Source organism: Antennarius striatus, chromosome 16, assembly GCF_040054535.1.
Source record: "Antennarius striatus isolate MH-2024 chromosome 16, ASM4005453v1, whole genome shotgun sequence".
In the NCBI taxonomy this organism is placed as follows: domain Eukaryota; kingdom Metazoa; phylum Chordata; class Actinopteri; order Lophiiformes; family Antennariidae; genus Antennarius; species Antennarius striatus.
The window spans coordinates 13,593,423-13,608,432 of record NC_090791.1 but is presented as its reverse complement, the minus strand read 5'-3'; the positions used below and the strand labels follow the sequence as shown (position 1 = coordinate 13,608,432).

General features: G+C 38.6%; 1 protein-coding gene across 2 annotated transcripts; it reads right to left on the bottom strand.

The window, feature by feature from the left end:
- Positions 1-4,070: 4,070 nt before the first annotated feature.
- cant1a (calcium activated nucleotidase 1a) lies at positions 4,071-11,388 on the bottom strand. Of its 2 annotated transcripts, none has more exons than XM_068336479.1 (4): positions 11,255-11,388; positions 7,803-8,471; positions 7,182-7,385; positions 4,071-7,096 (listed from the first exon to the last, which is right to left on the bottom strand). In XM_068336479.1, the coding sequence occupies exons 1-4, from the start codon at positions 11,301-11,303 to the stop codon at positions 6,726-6,728; spliced, it is 1,293 nt and encodes a 430-aa protein (XP_068192580.1). In that variant the 5' UTR covers positions 11,304-11,388; the 3' UTR covers positions 4,071-6,725. The 2 variants fall into 2 exon arrangements, with proteins under 2 accessions (XP_068192580.1, XP_068192579.1); XM_068336478.1 differs by lacking the exon at positions 11,255-11,388 and adding an exon at positions 8,706-9,035.
- Positions 11,389-15,010: the final 3,622 nt, after the last annotated feature.

Below are 15,010 nucleotides of genomic sequence, written 5' to 3'. Positions count from 1 at the left end.
ATTTCATATGACAGGGTTTTTTAAAGTGTGTATTCATGTTTGAGTGAATCTCTCTTAGATATTGTTAACGTAACTATCTTGTAATACCGACTTCATGAATAAATATGATTTTAAAATCAAATCTTTCTTTCTTTCTTTTTTACTTTCTTTGTTTCTAAACAGCCGACCTCCAGTGGAGGATTTTACATGGTGCCATTGGTTCCAATGCTTTTATCTCTGTTTTTAACCCTGCTGTGTCCAGCCAGTGTCCTTTCTGTCCCCTTTGTGAGACAGTCTTTCATGCTTTTAGTGAGTATGGGAGACTTGCTGTGCTCTTCACTCTTCTAACGAATGTTTTTAATCTGTTCAGTGAAAATGTTAGTATCAGGAAATTCATCTATGGTGCTGGGTACAATAAATCGAATCAAAGAAAGTGGCAGCTTTTAAATTTTATCTCTGGAGAGGCAAAACTTGCAGTTTATGTGACCAGGAAGAGGAGACTTGAAAACAATACTGTTCATGAAGCAGCTACTGTTTTTTGCTGTAACATCAGATGTCGCTTAAAACTAGAATTTGGTTTCTATAAAATCACAAAAGACCTGAATAACTTTAGGAACATCTGGTGTCACAAAAATGTCCTATGCACTTTAGTTGATGATCAACTCACTTTTGCAAACTTCCTGATATACTGCACTAATTTTTAAATTGTATTTCCTTTCATTTATTGGTTTTTAGTGTTTTTGAACCACTTTAGTTCTTTCATCTAATGAAAAATTGTAAAATGTTTGAATGTGATTAAAGTGTTTTTGTAAAAATCAAAAAAATCTTTCTTTCTTTCCCAGGTATACATCAAGCTGCTGGCTGTCCTATAATCTAAATTCAAGCTGAAAGGTTACTGCATTTTTTTCTATTGAGGCCATGAGAATGTGGAACAACATCTCTTCTCTGGTATATTCATTATTTTCTTCAAGTGGAGAATCAAGACATACTTTTATTTGTTAGTGTTGGGATCTACTTGATGGGGTATTGTGTGTAATATACTATATGTGTTATAGTATTGATGCTGTGTGTGTTGTTTTCCATACACAATAAACCCGTTTCTGATTGAGCAATGAGTATTTGTGGAGAAGTCATCATGAAATACAAAAAACAGATCATGTAATTCAACTGTTCAGTCATCCTTTATTATGTTATAGTCATAGTTAGATACAGCCACAGGTGATCACACTTCTTCGAAACCTATGAGTCACTTTGTGTTAACAAGCTCTTCTTCCCACTTGCCCAGGCATGTAGGTCTGCATGTTGTCAAAATGTGACTATCATCTATTGCGGGAAGACGCAAAGACAGTCGGGTGTAACGAAATCCTATGGAAGATTCCATGACTCATAAGGACGGAATTCTTCTTGATCCTGTAAATACAAACCCATTTTCTCCCGGCATCTTATCTGATTTGAGATAAAATGTTTATCAGATGTTCAATAATTTGACCTGTGTGAATATACTGTAGTTGTCTTGTTATATAGACAACAGGTGTAATGATACATTTCATGCTCTAAAACTTTGAAGATAACCAACCAACCAAAGATATAGACATATATATCAAAATTTTTTGATTTACATTATTGCATTTATTTAATGAAATTTAAATTAATCAAATGACCCTGTCACTGGATCAGGAAAACTCTGGTCTCACAACGAAGTAGAAGGTGTATTGGTCATTAGGACAGAGGTAGAATGTGTTATGGACCCCAATCATAGTGACCCGGGACATCACCAACAGCTGAATATAAAAGGCAACGTTACTCTGCCGGTGTGAAGCTGTTTTGCTGAGCCAAGCGTGCCACAGGGAGGGACTTGTACATCAGACCACAGCTTGAACATACAGTATATGATGCATTTTGAAGACATTTGCCTCCCATCGAGTTTTGTTATTCATAAAGATTAAGGTGTCTTAAATTATATGGTTGGGATGGCTGTAGAGCGAGTGGGATAAATATAAAGCATACCACCATGACTCCTAATGCTGTACAAGACTGGAATAGGAGCTGGTAGAATTCTATTTAAAGGGTAATCATCATCGTCTTTGTCAAACTTTGGTTTTAACTGAAGAATAGAATATTAAACTGGTTACCAGCAGGGATCATTGGGAAATGGATGTTACTCAACAGGTCCACTTAGTTTTCGAAACTGGTTGTTACTCTTCTCTGTGATTCAGGTTTCCACAGAAGCAGAAAATATTAATCTAGCACCGCCGGAGTGGAGCGGGATAGCAGGATGCCAAGAAGCTCAATGGAGAAGAAAATCCAAGCAAGGGACCTGGGGGGATTCTGCGAGTTACAAGACAGATACTGAATACAGTTTTCCTGGAGGACCAAGTCCCCTCTCTCATATCTGTAAAACACTTGAGTGTAGAATGATGCATCTTCTGGCAGGATTCTAGAAAACACCTGGCCTATGTCCTCCATGAGCTGCTTCAGTCTAAACTTGGAAGCCCTTTATTGGCAGAGGAGAAGGTAACATCCATCTTGCGAGTGTAGATGTACCTAATAGGAACCAGAGTGTGTCCATATTTTTTGCTTTTCAAATATGTTTTTGCAGTGATTTGTCTTTCTATTTACATGCTTATAAAATTCCTCCATCATATTATATTTTGAGTTTTGTTTTTGAAATCAACAAATGTTGTCTGAGCAATTTCTGGGTTCTCATCTTCCTGCCTGTTTCCAGTCAGACTCCAGACTAAGATTATAACGTTGCAGCCTTTCTTTCATAGATTTGATCAATATCATCAGACAGATTGATGCTCTGGTCCATTGAATGTGTTGAATCATTAGCAGTCATCCTTGCATCTGAAACACAAACAAATTAAAATGAACTGAGTAACACATTCAATGAAGAACAGCCTTAGACTTTAAAGTGCTTAGCGATGCAATGAATGTTTCACCAATTACTCCAACATCTTTTTTGTGGGAGAAGTCAGATGTCAGCTTTTGAAATCCCAAGTAGACAGATGTACCTCTGAGCCATTACATTTCACTTCATTCATCCAAATAAGTACAGATGCTATGAAATAAAGTGATAGGTAGTACATTTTCTCATTTGTTTTTGGCAGTAGTCAAACCTTTATTCAGTGCTCCTGGCAGAATTCAATAACTGTACTGCCCTCTGGTGGGGATAGAATGAAATGAGAAGGTACCTACTCCACTGACTACAGCGCTGACTCCAGGGGATTGGAGCTGACGTCACACCATCTGAGCCACCATCTGCGCCACAACAGTGCCCCAGGTGACTATACACATCCTGATCTCGATCTCCCATCATGGTATTTTTCAACAAGACATTCTGGATCACTCTTGGAGCTAAAAACAGTCTGTGGGATAAAGGGGTTAACTTTGTAACTCTTGTATGCAGCATTTTGTTAACAATATTATTTAAACTTTCATAAAAGACATTCAGAAATCTTCAAAATCCGCAAAGAGACCAACTCTTTCTTAAAAGAAATAAATCATGGATTTAAGTATTTTTGTATCCCTACTTGTGCCAACAACACAATAAGGAAAACAATCTAACTTATTTGTCACTCTCTACTCTGAGAGAAGTTGCACTATTGAAGATACTGCATAACCTTCAGCTGAAGGGGTTCTGTAGCAGCCAAATACAGTTGAGAAGAGAGATTTGGAAACTTCAAGCCCAAAGACTAAAAACTCAAATTGTTTTGTCAAACATTCAGAGAGCAACAGTGGTCAACAGATAATTGAAATCTCTTCCTAACGTATGTAGCCAGCCACAACTCCACCTCTTTTGGGGAAATCAGCCCTAAAAACATTGATATTGAGTCGCAGCTGGGACACTATCTCAGGCGATGAAAGCGGATCGTCTGAGGGCAGGAAATTATAACCTGGGTTACCTGGTAAATGCAGTGTCTTTTGTATGCCAAATGCTTTCTGGCCTTATCAGGTTTAACATCTTACATACGGCTCAGTTAGCCTAGGTGTGGCTTTATTTCAAGCCATGGATCCATAACACCAAACAGCAGTTCTAGATCTGATTGCAACTTGTCTGTTTTTGAACACAGAACACCAGACACAAAAAGTGGAAAGACAAATATAAGAATTAGGTTTTACTCATTACATCAAAAACACTGAACACAAAGCAATTGAAATTTCATGACACCATTGTCCATTTGTTGTTCCGCTGGACAAATCATGTTTTGTAAGTGATGATGCTGTTTACCATGGCTCAAAGGGGGAATACCATCCCCCACACCCCCCAATATGTGCATGTAAATGGACACTTTAAGATAAAACACTTTAATAAATCAGTCCATTGTACAATCATCATAAGACAAGCTACAGTGCTGCAGAGGGAAACATTTAGCCTTGGAAGGAGACCGTGTGAAAAAAAAAAATTAAAATGGCCATATTACATTATCTAAAATTGAAAAATAAGATTTGCAATGAATGTAGTTTGAGTAAAGTACTCCAAATTATTTGTGAAATAAATTTAAAAATGAACATATCACAACTACAATAAATATTCATACTTTATATACAATATTTCTAACTTCTATTTGATCATTTTCACTTAAAAAGCTCCTTTTTATCCCCTTAATTTTTAGATTGTTAAATGTGTGTTTCATTCATGTTCAGCATGTACATGAACAAAATCATTAGTGTCCTTCAATTAATGAAAGAAGAACCTGCAATGAAATAGCTTAACCAACAAAAATCAGACAAGCTTTTGAATTGTGGTTCAACTGAATTATTTTTAAAAGCAAAATAATGACAAAAATGGTGCAACCCCTAAAAAAATCAAAAATAGTTTGATCATAGCAACGTTTTAAACTAAGTTGTGTCCTCTAATAGCATCACAGGTGTCTTTAAAGTTGCATTCAGTCTGTCTTCCTATATTTAAAGAGTGACACGTAGTTTCTGTGCTGTTTGATGACATGGTGTGTTCGACACTGAACTATTATAAAAAAACAAGACTCAAATTTCCCATAATGTATATTGACAAGCCAAAAAGCCCCTGGAACAACGTCCTTTGGACAGATGAGACAAAATAGGAGATTTTTCGCAAAGCATATCAGCTCTGTTTAGAAGCAAAAATGAAACATACCAAAAAAAGTACACTGTGAAACATGGAGGAGGCTCGGTTACGTTCTGGGGCTGCTCGGCTTCATCTAGCACAGAGTGTCTTAAAGACTATTGAGGCATTCTGGAGAGAAATGTGCAGCCCAGTGTCAGGAATCAGAGCAAAACTTCAGACTAAGCTGAAATATTTTTCTTTGAGCGCTGATCTAAGTCCTATTGAGCATCCCAATGAGACACTGGTCATTGAAGCTGAAACATTAAAAGAACCAGACTAGAAACACACAAATATAGCTTTACACTCATTATAGCTTCACACACAGAGTAGTTGGGAGTGTGAAACAGTCTGCCCAATGAAGTAGTAACATTAGCTACATCAACACCTTCAAGAGAAGTCTTTACAAGTATTGGAAAGGTCAACCGATGAAGACTGACTACCGAGCGGAACTCATATGCGTACCAGAAGAGAACCCACGCAGACACAGGGAGAACATGCAAACTCCATACACAGCGGGACTCGAACCGGGAACCGCCTTGCTGTGCAGCAACAGCACTACCCATTGCGCCACCGTGCCACCTCAGGAGCAGAACTTGTGATCTCCAATAAAAATAAATACAAATGGGAAGATGCGGTTACTCAATCTGTCGATTTTCAAGATGTGTGATGTCAACTCGTGTGAGATGAGCTATGGAGCAGAATAGCGGCACATAGAGGCCACATCTACGAGGCCTAAGTGCAGTATTCAACGTGAGAAACTATCGGTAATTTGATTTTAAAAACTCTTAAAGATTTTAACTTGTACTTTTTAAAAATTATTCTGTTGAACCATAATGAAAAGCAATGTCTGATTTTCATTGGATAAATTTCAGTAAATGTTTTATTACTTTTGTCAGTTTCAAGTTATTTCAGGGATCATTGTGGATTTTTCATCCAGAGGTGTGTCATCAATTTTGTCGATGTGCGCATTTCATTTGGTGGATAACTCATGTATATGCTTTTGTTTCAATGGGACATATTTTCTTTCACAAAGACAGAAAAGATCTTCACCCCTTGATTAGAACATTTTTTGAGTAATACACTCAGTGCAGTTGCCTGTAAATGAATAAGGTTGAAAAGAGCTACTGGAACACATTCTGGTCAGGCTAAAGGTGGATGCCATTGTTGTACATTCATGCACATCAGAAATGATAAACACAGGAAGATTTCCAAAAGTAAATGCTCAGATTGGTGAAGTTAAGACTAAAATCTGTAGAAAAATCTATCCATTCATTTTATAATCTATTCAATCCATTATCTGCACCTGTAAATATTTGCAACATTCTCACATTTGTTTTATATTAGTCCAGTTTGGTAGGCAAAGTTGCGTGTGGATACAAACACACATTCTAGGACTAAGTCTTCATTTGTGGATGATAGAAAAAAACGTGTTCATCTTCAGACCAATTTTTTTGTCCTCTTGTATATTCTCATTAGCACTTTCAAAAACCTCAAATAGGACTATATTTTATAATCTCAAATAGTTATTCTATTTATAATGAATAGAATCCCCACAATATTGGAGTCATGTCTCTTACAGTGTCAAAGAGTAAACAGTGAGTACAGCTACTTCAACAGCAACTGAACTGTAAACAAATAAAAGCACAACGGCATCAAGAGTCTATATGAACTCCAAGCCTTCATATTTCACATCCCCGATCTTGGTTTCTGGTAAAAGGATGCGTCCGTCCAGTGTGAATGCCATAATGTAGGTAGCAATCTGTCCAGCATCTTCTTCTGACTTGAGCGCCAAAATGATCTGATTGTCTGTGTTAGGGACAAACTTGAAAGATGAGAAACCATGAGTAGGGTGAAGAGGACCTACTCGACTAACAATAATGTCTCTGAAATCTGATGAGCAGCTAAGGACCAAGTTTGTTGCACGGCGCTCATCTGCCTTCTCCTCATATCGCTCAAGGCTGGCTCGGCGAGGGAGGAAAAACCAGCGCTGCAGGATGTCGCTCCACGCTGCTGACTCGTGGATAAGATACCCTGTGAAACATCAGATGAAAATGAGTGAATGTGATCAAAGAAAGAAAAGAAGCAATCGTGAGCGAGATCAAAATGAAATCCAAACCTGGACTCTCTATTCCAGCAGCAAACTTCATTGCATTGTAATGGGGAACCCAGTTTTTGTGCTGTACATCCCCCCTGAAGCCCACCACTTTCACCCACTCTGGGTTGTTGTTGACAAAAGCCCCTTCAGTGGTGGTCCATTCTTTTCCTAAACCTCCCACATACAGCTGCTTGTCCTTCACTGCCAGCCACTCTGCTTTGAACCCTATGAAGAGAAAGCAGGAAAGTGCTTTACAGGACAACTGAAGACAGTGAATTTATATATTACGTATTAACAAATTAGGCAGTGATCTAGTAAGCAGTTTGTGATGTACTGACTCTGATTGGATCAGTGTTTTGATGTCAGATTTTTAGTAAGTCCACAGACATCTCCTCTTTGAAATGTGAAATGTAAAAAGGCCTCAGAGGAAAACTTGGGTCAGATGTTTCATGGGATATTTACATGAGAAAACATAGGAGGGGGTTTAATCTTAATCTTAAAATCTTATGATACATATTAAAGACAGCAGTCAGAAAAATATTCAAATATTCCCATCCAAAATACAGAGCAGCATCAAGCAGCATACAATGGAAATACAAAACAAATATTGACTTATTGCATATTTGAGACTGGTTTGCTCACCTTTGGCCACATTCCCATCGCCGTCAGGTAAGATGACCCAAGGCACAACCTTCTTTCCCATGATGTGGTAAACGATGCCTGTTCTGTCATCAACGCTGTAGAGCTTCCCATTAAACACTACGAGCTCTGACAGCTCCATACCTCTGCCTTTCTCTGACAGATGGCCTTCCAACACCACCTTCTCTTTATCCCATTCAACTGCTACCCTGTCGCCACTTTGGGACACTAATAGGTGTCCCTGATGCATGTAACTGTACCACAACTTTTTGTTAGCACTGTGAGAGTTTGTGTCCAGGTCGGCGATGACCCCAATACGATAACGAATGCCCAGCGGCGTGTTTTCTGGCCGACTGAGAGGGTAGGTGTCATTGTATTGACTGTCTCGCTGGTGGGTGTTGCTGTGACTGTCTCGCCAGCCATATGAACCATAAGAGGAGGATCGCATGCCCAAGTTCAACTGCAGAAAAAACAAAAGTAGAACTCCCAGGACCATGGCCATTGCCACAATGGGTTTCCACTTTAGGCGAAAACGAGGGTCAATGGTTTTGGCCATGGAGGCCAACAGAGGAAGGCTTCCAACAGAGATCTGCAGATTGTTTATTGGCTCATTCTGGTCCACTTGACTGAAGCCTGTGGAAGCAGGCATGGAGGTCGTCGTCCTGGGTTGACCTGAAGGAACAGCGAGAGAGAGAAAGTGATGTACAACACAAATTAGAGCCAAACAAAAATGAAATAGCAAAATGGATAACAACACTGAACGAATAAGGAGTGGCTTTGACCTAAGAAAAGAGCAAGCTATCATTTTGCAAAAAAAATCCTTAAGCAATGCAAGCTAAGATTACTCTGACCCAACGTAACAGCATCCAACAGACAAAAATGCTCGATCTGATCCTGCTAACGTACTCATCGAATCTTCAGTCCCAAAGGTAATCAGTGCTTTCATCCTAGGTGTGAAACATTTCTGATTAGAGCCCACACAAGTGAATGATGACAGGTTAAACATTAAACAAGCAGGAAGTAGTGAGGCTTTAGTTTTGAGGGAGTTGCCAGCCTGACAACGTGGAAGATGGGAGGAGTCCTTTTTGTAACATTTAAGTGACAACAGTGAACAGGTAAATCCAGAAATCAATCAGCAGCCAGTCCACATCACACATCAACTGTCTCAGCCACACACTATATTCTCTAGACATGGACACTCCAGTGAATTATTGGATGTTAATGAGTGACAAACAAGTTGGATTGTTAAAGACATTTTTACAATGTCATTTCCAGCATCTGTCTTCATTCGCTGCACTTCTTCATCAGCATTTTTGACATTTGGAAAAAAATTGTGATATGTTTCTTTTCATTATGTCGACAACAGAAAATTGATACATTAATATACAATGAAATGTTACAACCTAATTCATTTTAAAAGTCATATTGTCTTTGTGGCATTATTTCAAATAATTAAATCAGTCAGATGATCAATTTTTTAAGTATTATGAAGAATTTTTATGCAGAAATGTCAAAAAAATTTCTTGATTTTTACTTTTTCTTACATTATAATGAATAAAATTGATATCCAGACTGTTGTTTCCACATAAAAAATTGTGAACACAACTATGAAAGTTTGGCACAATGGATGTTGCAATAAACCGGGATAGCTGTATTCCTATACTAACCAATAAACTAATGTGACCTTATCCATTTGCGTTTCACAAGGCTTGAAGGATCACCGCTATGCTCTACAGAGAGTTAACTGTTTGCTGTCTACTCCAGACTAAATTCCAGGTAGCTCTAACCTCGACCTGAGCAGCGTCTCACTCTATGGCCTGAACACGGCTGCAAGAACTGAAAGCCTCTTTCATAAGAGGGCCCCAATGACAAACAGTGGGTCATTATGGAAGCAACATTAGGGCAATGACGATGAACACTACCCTCACCCAAAAACAAGACGATGAACTTACAACGCTGCTTTTTAAAATCAATCAGACTCTGATTTCACCAAAGAAACAATCAGGCTTCCTTACCCCTTTTTCTCCATTTGCCAGGAGGCTGAACTTGTAACATGGAATTTAACTCCACAGCCGCTCCTGAGATATGCATTCTTTCTGCTTACAAACTATTTTCAGTGCAACGTAACCAAGGTCTCTTATGCTGTTTGTGAACGTTAACTAACTGAAGACTAGTTAAGGATTAAAGGCAGTTCAAAAGGACAATCTTGCAGGATTTTCATGAAGGATCCCTCATCACAATGGCTTTTGAACGTTCAGGCTTTAGAAAAATAACTGCAACCTAGAAAACTACTCAAACCTTTATCCTACAGAACATTCGTATTTGTGGACAAAATCTTACAGGACTGAGGCCAGGGATCAGCCTGATTATGTAACTGCAGAGCAATTTGTCTATCAACAAGGAAGCAAAAGGACTTCAGACTGTGTGAAAACACAACTGCATTCCAGATTCATAAAGGTTGTTGAATTGTCAAGAATGTAATTCACTGGATCTGCCAGAAAAGCAACTTCACTAAATTAACAGGTCTTACACAGTGCTTTAACTCTTTAAACAATGCAACCTAAAATTCCATCATAGGGGTGGAGCATTTAAAATAATAACATTCAGAACTACATGACCAAAAACATTCTTTCAAGGTGACAGTGTGAAACACTTGACTGTGTCACATAAATCTAAAATTGTATTTTCACTTTCATCTACATCACCCTGTTAGATATCTGTTTTAATATCTTTTGTCAAAAACAACCCTTACAATTTAGTACAGGAGAATAAGTGAATAATTTCCGTTAAATAACCACAAAATCTAAGGTGACATCATATCATTCCAATCCCCTTAGATTAGAGACAGAAGTATATAAAACCCACAAAATCAGGAACATAGGAATAACTCTTATAAAAGCAGGCATGTGACACTGCATAAGTTACAGTTTAGGTAGGATGTTATTTAGATCTGCTCTCATATAAACTCTTTACCAGTGTCAAATTGGCGCGGATACACTAGTAAGATGTCATCACTTCATAATAGTTGACATTTGCGGAAGACGGCTCAAGTGAAGCCTTTATAAAGTCCACTTATTTCTCTGAGGAAGATTCCTTAACTCGTGCACATCAAGGGACCACCTAAACAGGTGTACAGAGCTTCACTGTGGCCCTGATTTCTGTGGTTTTATCAAATTAAAATACACTGTCAGCTTAGTGAATCCGCGAGTGACATTTCATCACGTAGTTCCAGTTCTCTTAAGTCAAGAGGTCTAAAAGTTGTCCTGAAGCATTCCAGCGTCGACGATGAACAAAATAACGATTAGTCATCTGTCATTAGTCATCTTGTTAAAACAAGCAATTTGCTCATGACCCTGTCCTGCTGGCAGCAGAGGTAAATACTGTACAGATGCTATCAACAATAACTGCGACAACCTCAATAGTTTCGCTTTCAGACTGTTTCGCTCCGCACTCACCGTAAATGTCAGAATTTTGACAGACGGCCCGCGGCTTCTTATAACTCATTTGTTGTTAGTGTTTAGCATTTTTCTTCAAAAAAACCTCCGCTCTGCTTCCCGTTGTCCAAACAGTTGATCATGACTTCCTGTATGTACTGATGACGACAGCATCGTGCCTCGCGTGCGCGAAGTGGATGGAGGAGTTTTCAGCAAAGGTGCATTCAAGGCTGTCGGAAATATAGAAGTACTGCATCCTGATTCTCACCCGGGATCAAAACGCACATTTAATGAGAGGCAATGTATTAAGTCAAAGGGTGGTAACAGATAAAGCGGCAGACGCAGGATACATTCAGCAGTGTTGACACTTGCAGAAAAACAGAAAAAGAAAAATCGGGGTTACCTGTTCTTTAAAAAATAAAAATTGGAAGAACGCGTCCAGGAACAATCAAGGTGCTAACCATGTTAAAATGGAGGCAGAATTATTGTCGTCTGTCAACATGTTCGTCAAGTATTCTTAAGTAAGATATCAAACTCTAAAAGAGGTAATTGCAATTTTTATGAGGCCTTAAATAAAACCCGGATTAGCCTCCGGTCTTAACACAAACAAATATTAAATCTACCTAACTATTAATGGTAGCATGGAAGGGTGATAAAATATGCAAATAAGGTGGCATAGAGAAATTGTAGCAGTTGGGCCGCGAGAAGGCATTCTCCTCTAGAGTCCTTCCACTTTGCGGGCCATGGGGGTCGCTGGAGCCTATCCCAACTGACTGCGGGCGGGACGCGAGGCACGCACGGACGCTTCCTTATGATGACTTTCAATCTTCACCTATATATTTGAGTAAGCTCACTTGAAAAGTCTCACGCTGTCACACTGTCACCAGCTCCACTAACTACCTGTCAATCAAGCGCCCAACCAATCACGGCACATCTGCCTGAAGGAAGCAAGTGAACAATATGTCGTAAGGCATCTGCTATGTTAGGAGAAGAAATAACTATAGATGGACTTCCCAGTTAACATAATTTTAGAGTGTCATAACTATTCCAAAATTTTTCATGTTTTTGAGCAGAGAGTCGAAATAGCAGGAATGACACTGAAAAGGACAACGTATTCTGAGTGAAACTAGCTGGCTAGCACGAACAGTCTGTCCAGCTATGGTTTCCGTTTGGAATGGGACAATCGATGTAGTATCCAAAATGCTCCTCAGGCATCTGACAAAAACGGTCTTTAAGTAACTACACACAGTTCTGTTCCTGTAGTCAGCCAACAGAACTATCACTTCTCTAAAAAATGTTTTCCACTTAATCTTTTGACAGGTGCCTTTCCCTTTAACGTTAGCTCCTGTCCTAATCTCACCATTAGTTAACTTTCTTTCTCTAGTTAGCTTGCTAACATTTATCCACGGCTTCGCAATGCCCGCCCAGCGCAATCCATGATTTGCCAACACAAAGTTGTTAAATCACCACGTTGATTTTTGACTACGTTGGGTGCGCTTGGTTTATAATACCAATACATGTTTTCATATGTTTGGTATGAAGTCTGATATTATTGTTTATCATGGAATTTCCACAGGTACCTGCTAATATAATATATATTTATATATATATGTATATATATGTATATATTTATACACTGATATAAATAACTTTTTTTGTTTTAGGAGCTCATGAGTTTCTCATAGCGCAACCATCATCAAGGGTAGTGTTGCAGTTGGTTAACAGACAGCTAGGACCCATTTATGTCAAATATGAAAAGTACATTAATTCTAATTAGTAGGATTTGATTATTTAGGATGTCTCATTTAAGGTGCAATTCAATCCTAGACCTGAGAAGGCAGTAATGAGCAATAACATGCCAAAACAAAAAAACACATAAAAGAAAGACAGTCAAGTAAAAGAAAGCTTGTTGTTCTGCTGATTGCGTTGAGGAGTCGTCCTCTGCCGTCTCGCACTAATCTCAGGAACAGGTACATAGAAGTTTCTTCGATGTAGTCTGACCTCAAAAACATGTGAGAATTAACACATTCTGTGATAGTAAGTGAAAATTTTTAAGTTGCGGTGAGATAAAAGTTGTCAGACAGGTCTGTTGGCATTTGAGCATAGTGACTACTTCATCTTTACTATATGCTTAAGGTAAAAAAAATGCACAGTAAGGCTAGCATTTTCCATCCATTCTTAGATAATTAAATATATTTTGCAGGGCATAAAGAGATGCATCATGTTACAGTAACAGATGAGAAGTTACTGTACGTATATTCAAGGTTTCTTTCAAGGACAGAAAAAATAGAATGAAAAAAACTAGAATGGAAGCAGTTAGCAATGCTAGTCTCTTGTCAAACGAGGAGGCCCGAGGGAAAACTTCTTGGTGGTGCATGCTGTATATTTGACAACAATTAACCCTTTAATTATCCGTGGATTTTAGCTAATAAAGCATTGGATGATACAGTTGAATTATCAGGTAAAAGTTAAGTCAATGTTTAAATTCTCTTTCAAAAAAATTGGAAGACTTACAACCAAAAATAATTACAGTAAATCCATCCATCCATCCATTTTCCCAACCGCTTCATTCGCTGTCGCGGGGAGCTTGAGCCTATGCCAGCTGGCTAGGACGTGAGACAGGGGACACTCCAGGCGTGACACCAGTGCAGCGTGGAGCCACACAGAGACGCAGACAAACACTCATGCACACACTCATACCTATGATCAATTTGGGACCGGCCAATTGACCTGAAGCGCATGTTTTTTTAAGGTGGGACGAAGCCGGAGAACGTGGAGTGAACCCATGCAGGCAGGGGGAAAACATACAAACTCCACACGGAGTGGGCCGCAAACCTGGAACCGCCCTGCTGTGTGGCAACAACGTTGCCCTTGCGCCACTGTGCTGCCATAATTGCGATCAATTATGTGTATTCCTTTGTTAATGCTGATGTTAGGAATATTTTTCTATGAAAAATATTCCATTACAAGCTCAGTAGCTTGTAATGGTAAAACCAAACTTGTACTTACACAAACTTGCATTACTAAGGTCAATGTTCTTGGGTTTATATGTACTATTTGCTATTTATAAAACAGGGTTTCAAGTGATTAAAAGGGTATTTTTAGTGGACACTGATACTCTAAATGACCATTAGAAGTTTGAGAAAAATAATCTAGAAAGTATAAAATAATACTGTACTACCAGAAAACTGACAGTGAAGGTATTGTTTGCCAGATAACATCACCTGCTGGTGGAGACGGAATATAGGAATCTAGGATTATAAGAAACTTCATACACACTGAATAGGCTACGGACTCCTTCAAAATCCAAATGTTCTTGTTTAAATTCTTCCTTGCAAGCAAATAAATGATTAACAGAAATATCTCCAAGCTACAGACTATACAGGTATTATGCCTTATCGTAAGTTTTAATGGTAACACACAACATATGTTTAAGGTGGTGCTCTCTCTCCCCCTCCTTTATGGTGTTCTTTAAAGTCCTGATCTGTTTGTATTACATCCCTTTCAATGTTATAATGTATTGTGCTCTCAGCTTTTAGATGTTAAGAAACTTGGAGCCCCAAATGATGAGCCAGAGAGAGGTATTTCAGCCATCACTAGGTGACATTAGTTTGCTGAGTTCAAATAACATTGGAGAATACCATACATTCTCACTAGAATTCTCTTGCCTCTTGTCTCTTGTCTTGGATGTCCAATACTCCTTAAACAGCAAACCTCCTATATTATGCATGTCAAATTTGTACATCAAGATAACAGTCACTAGACCATATGAAGAGT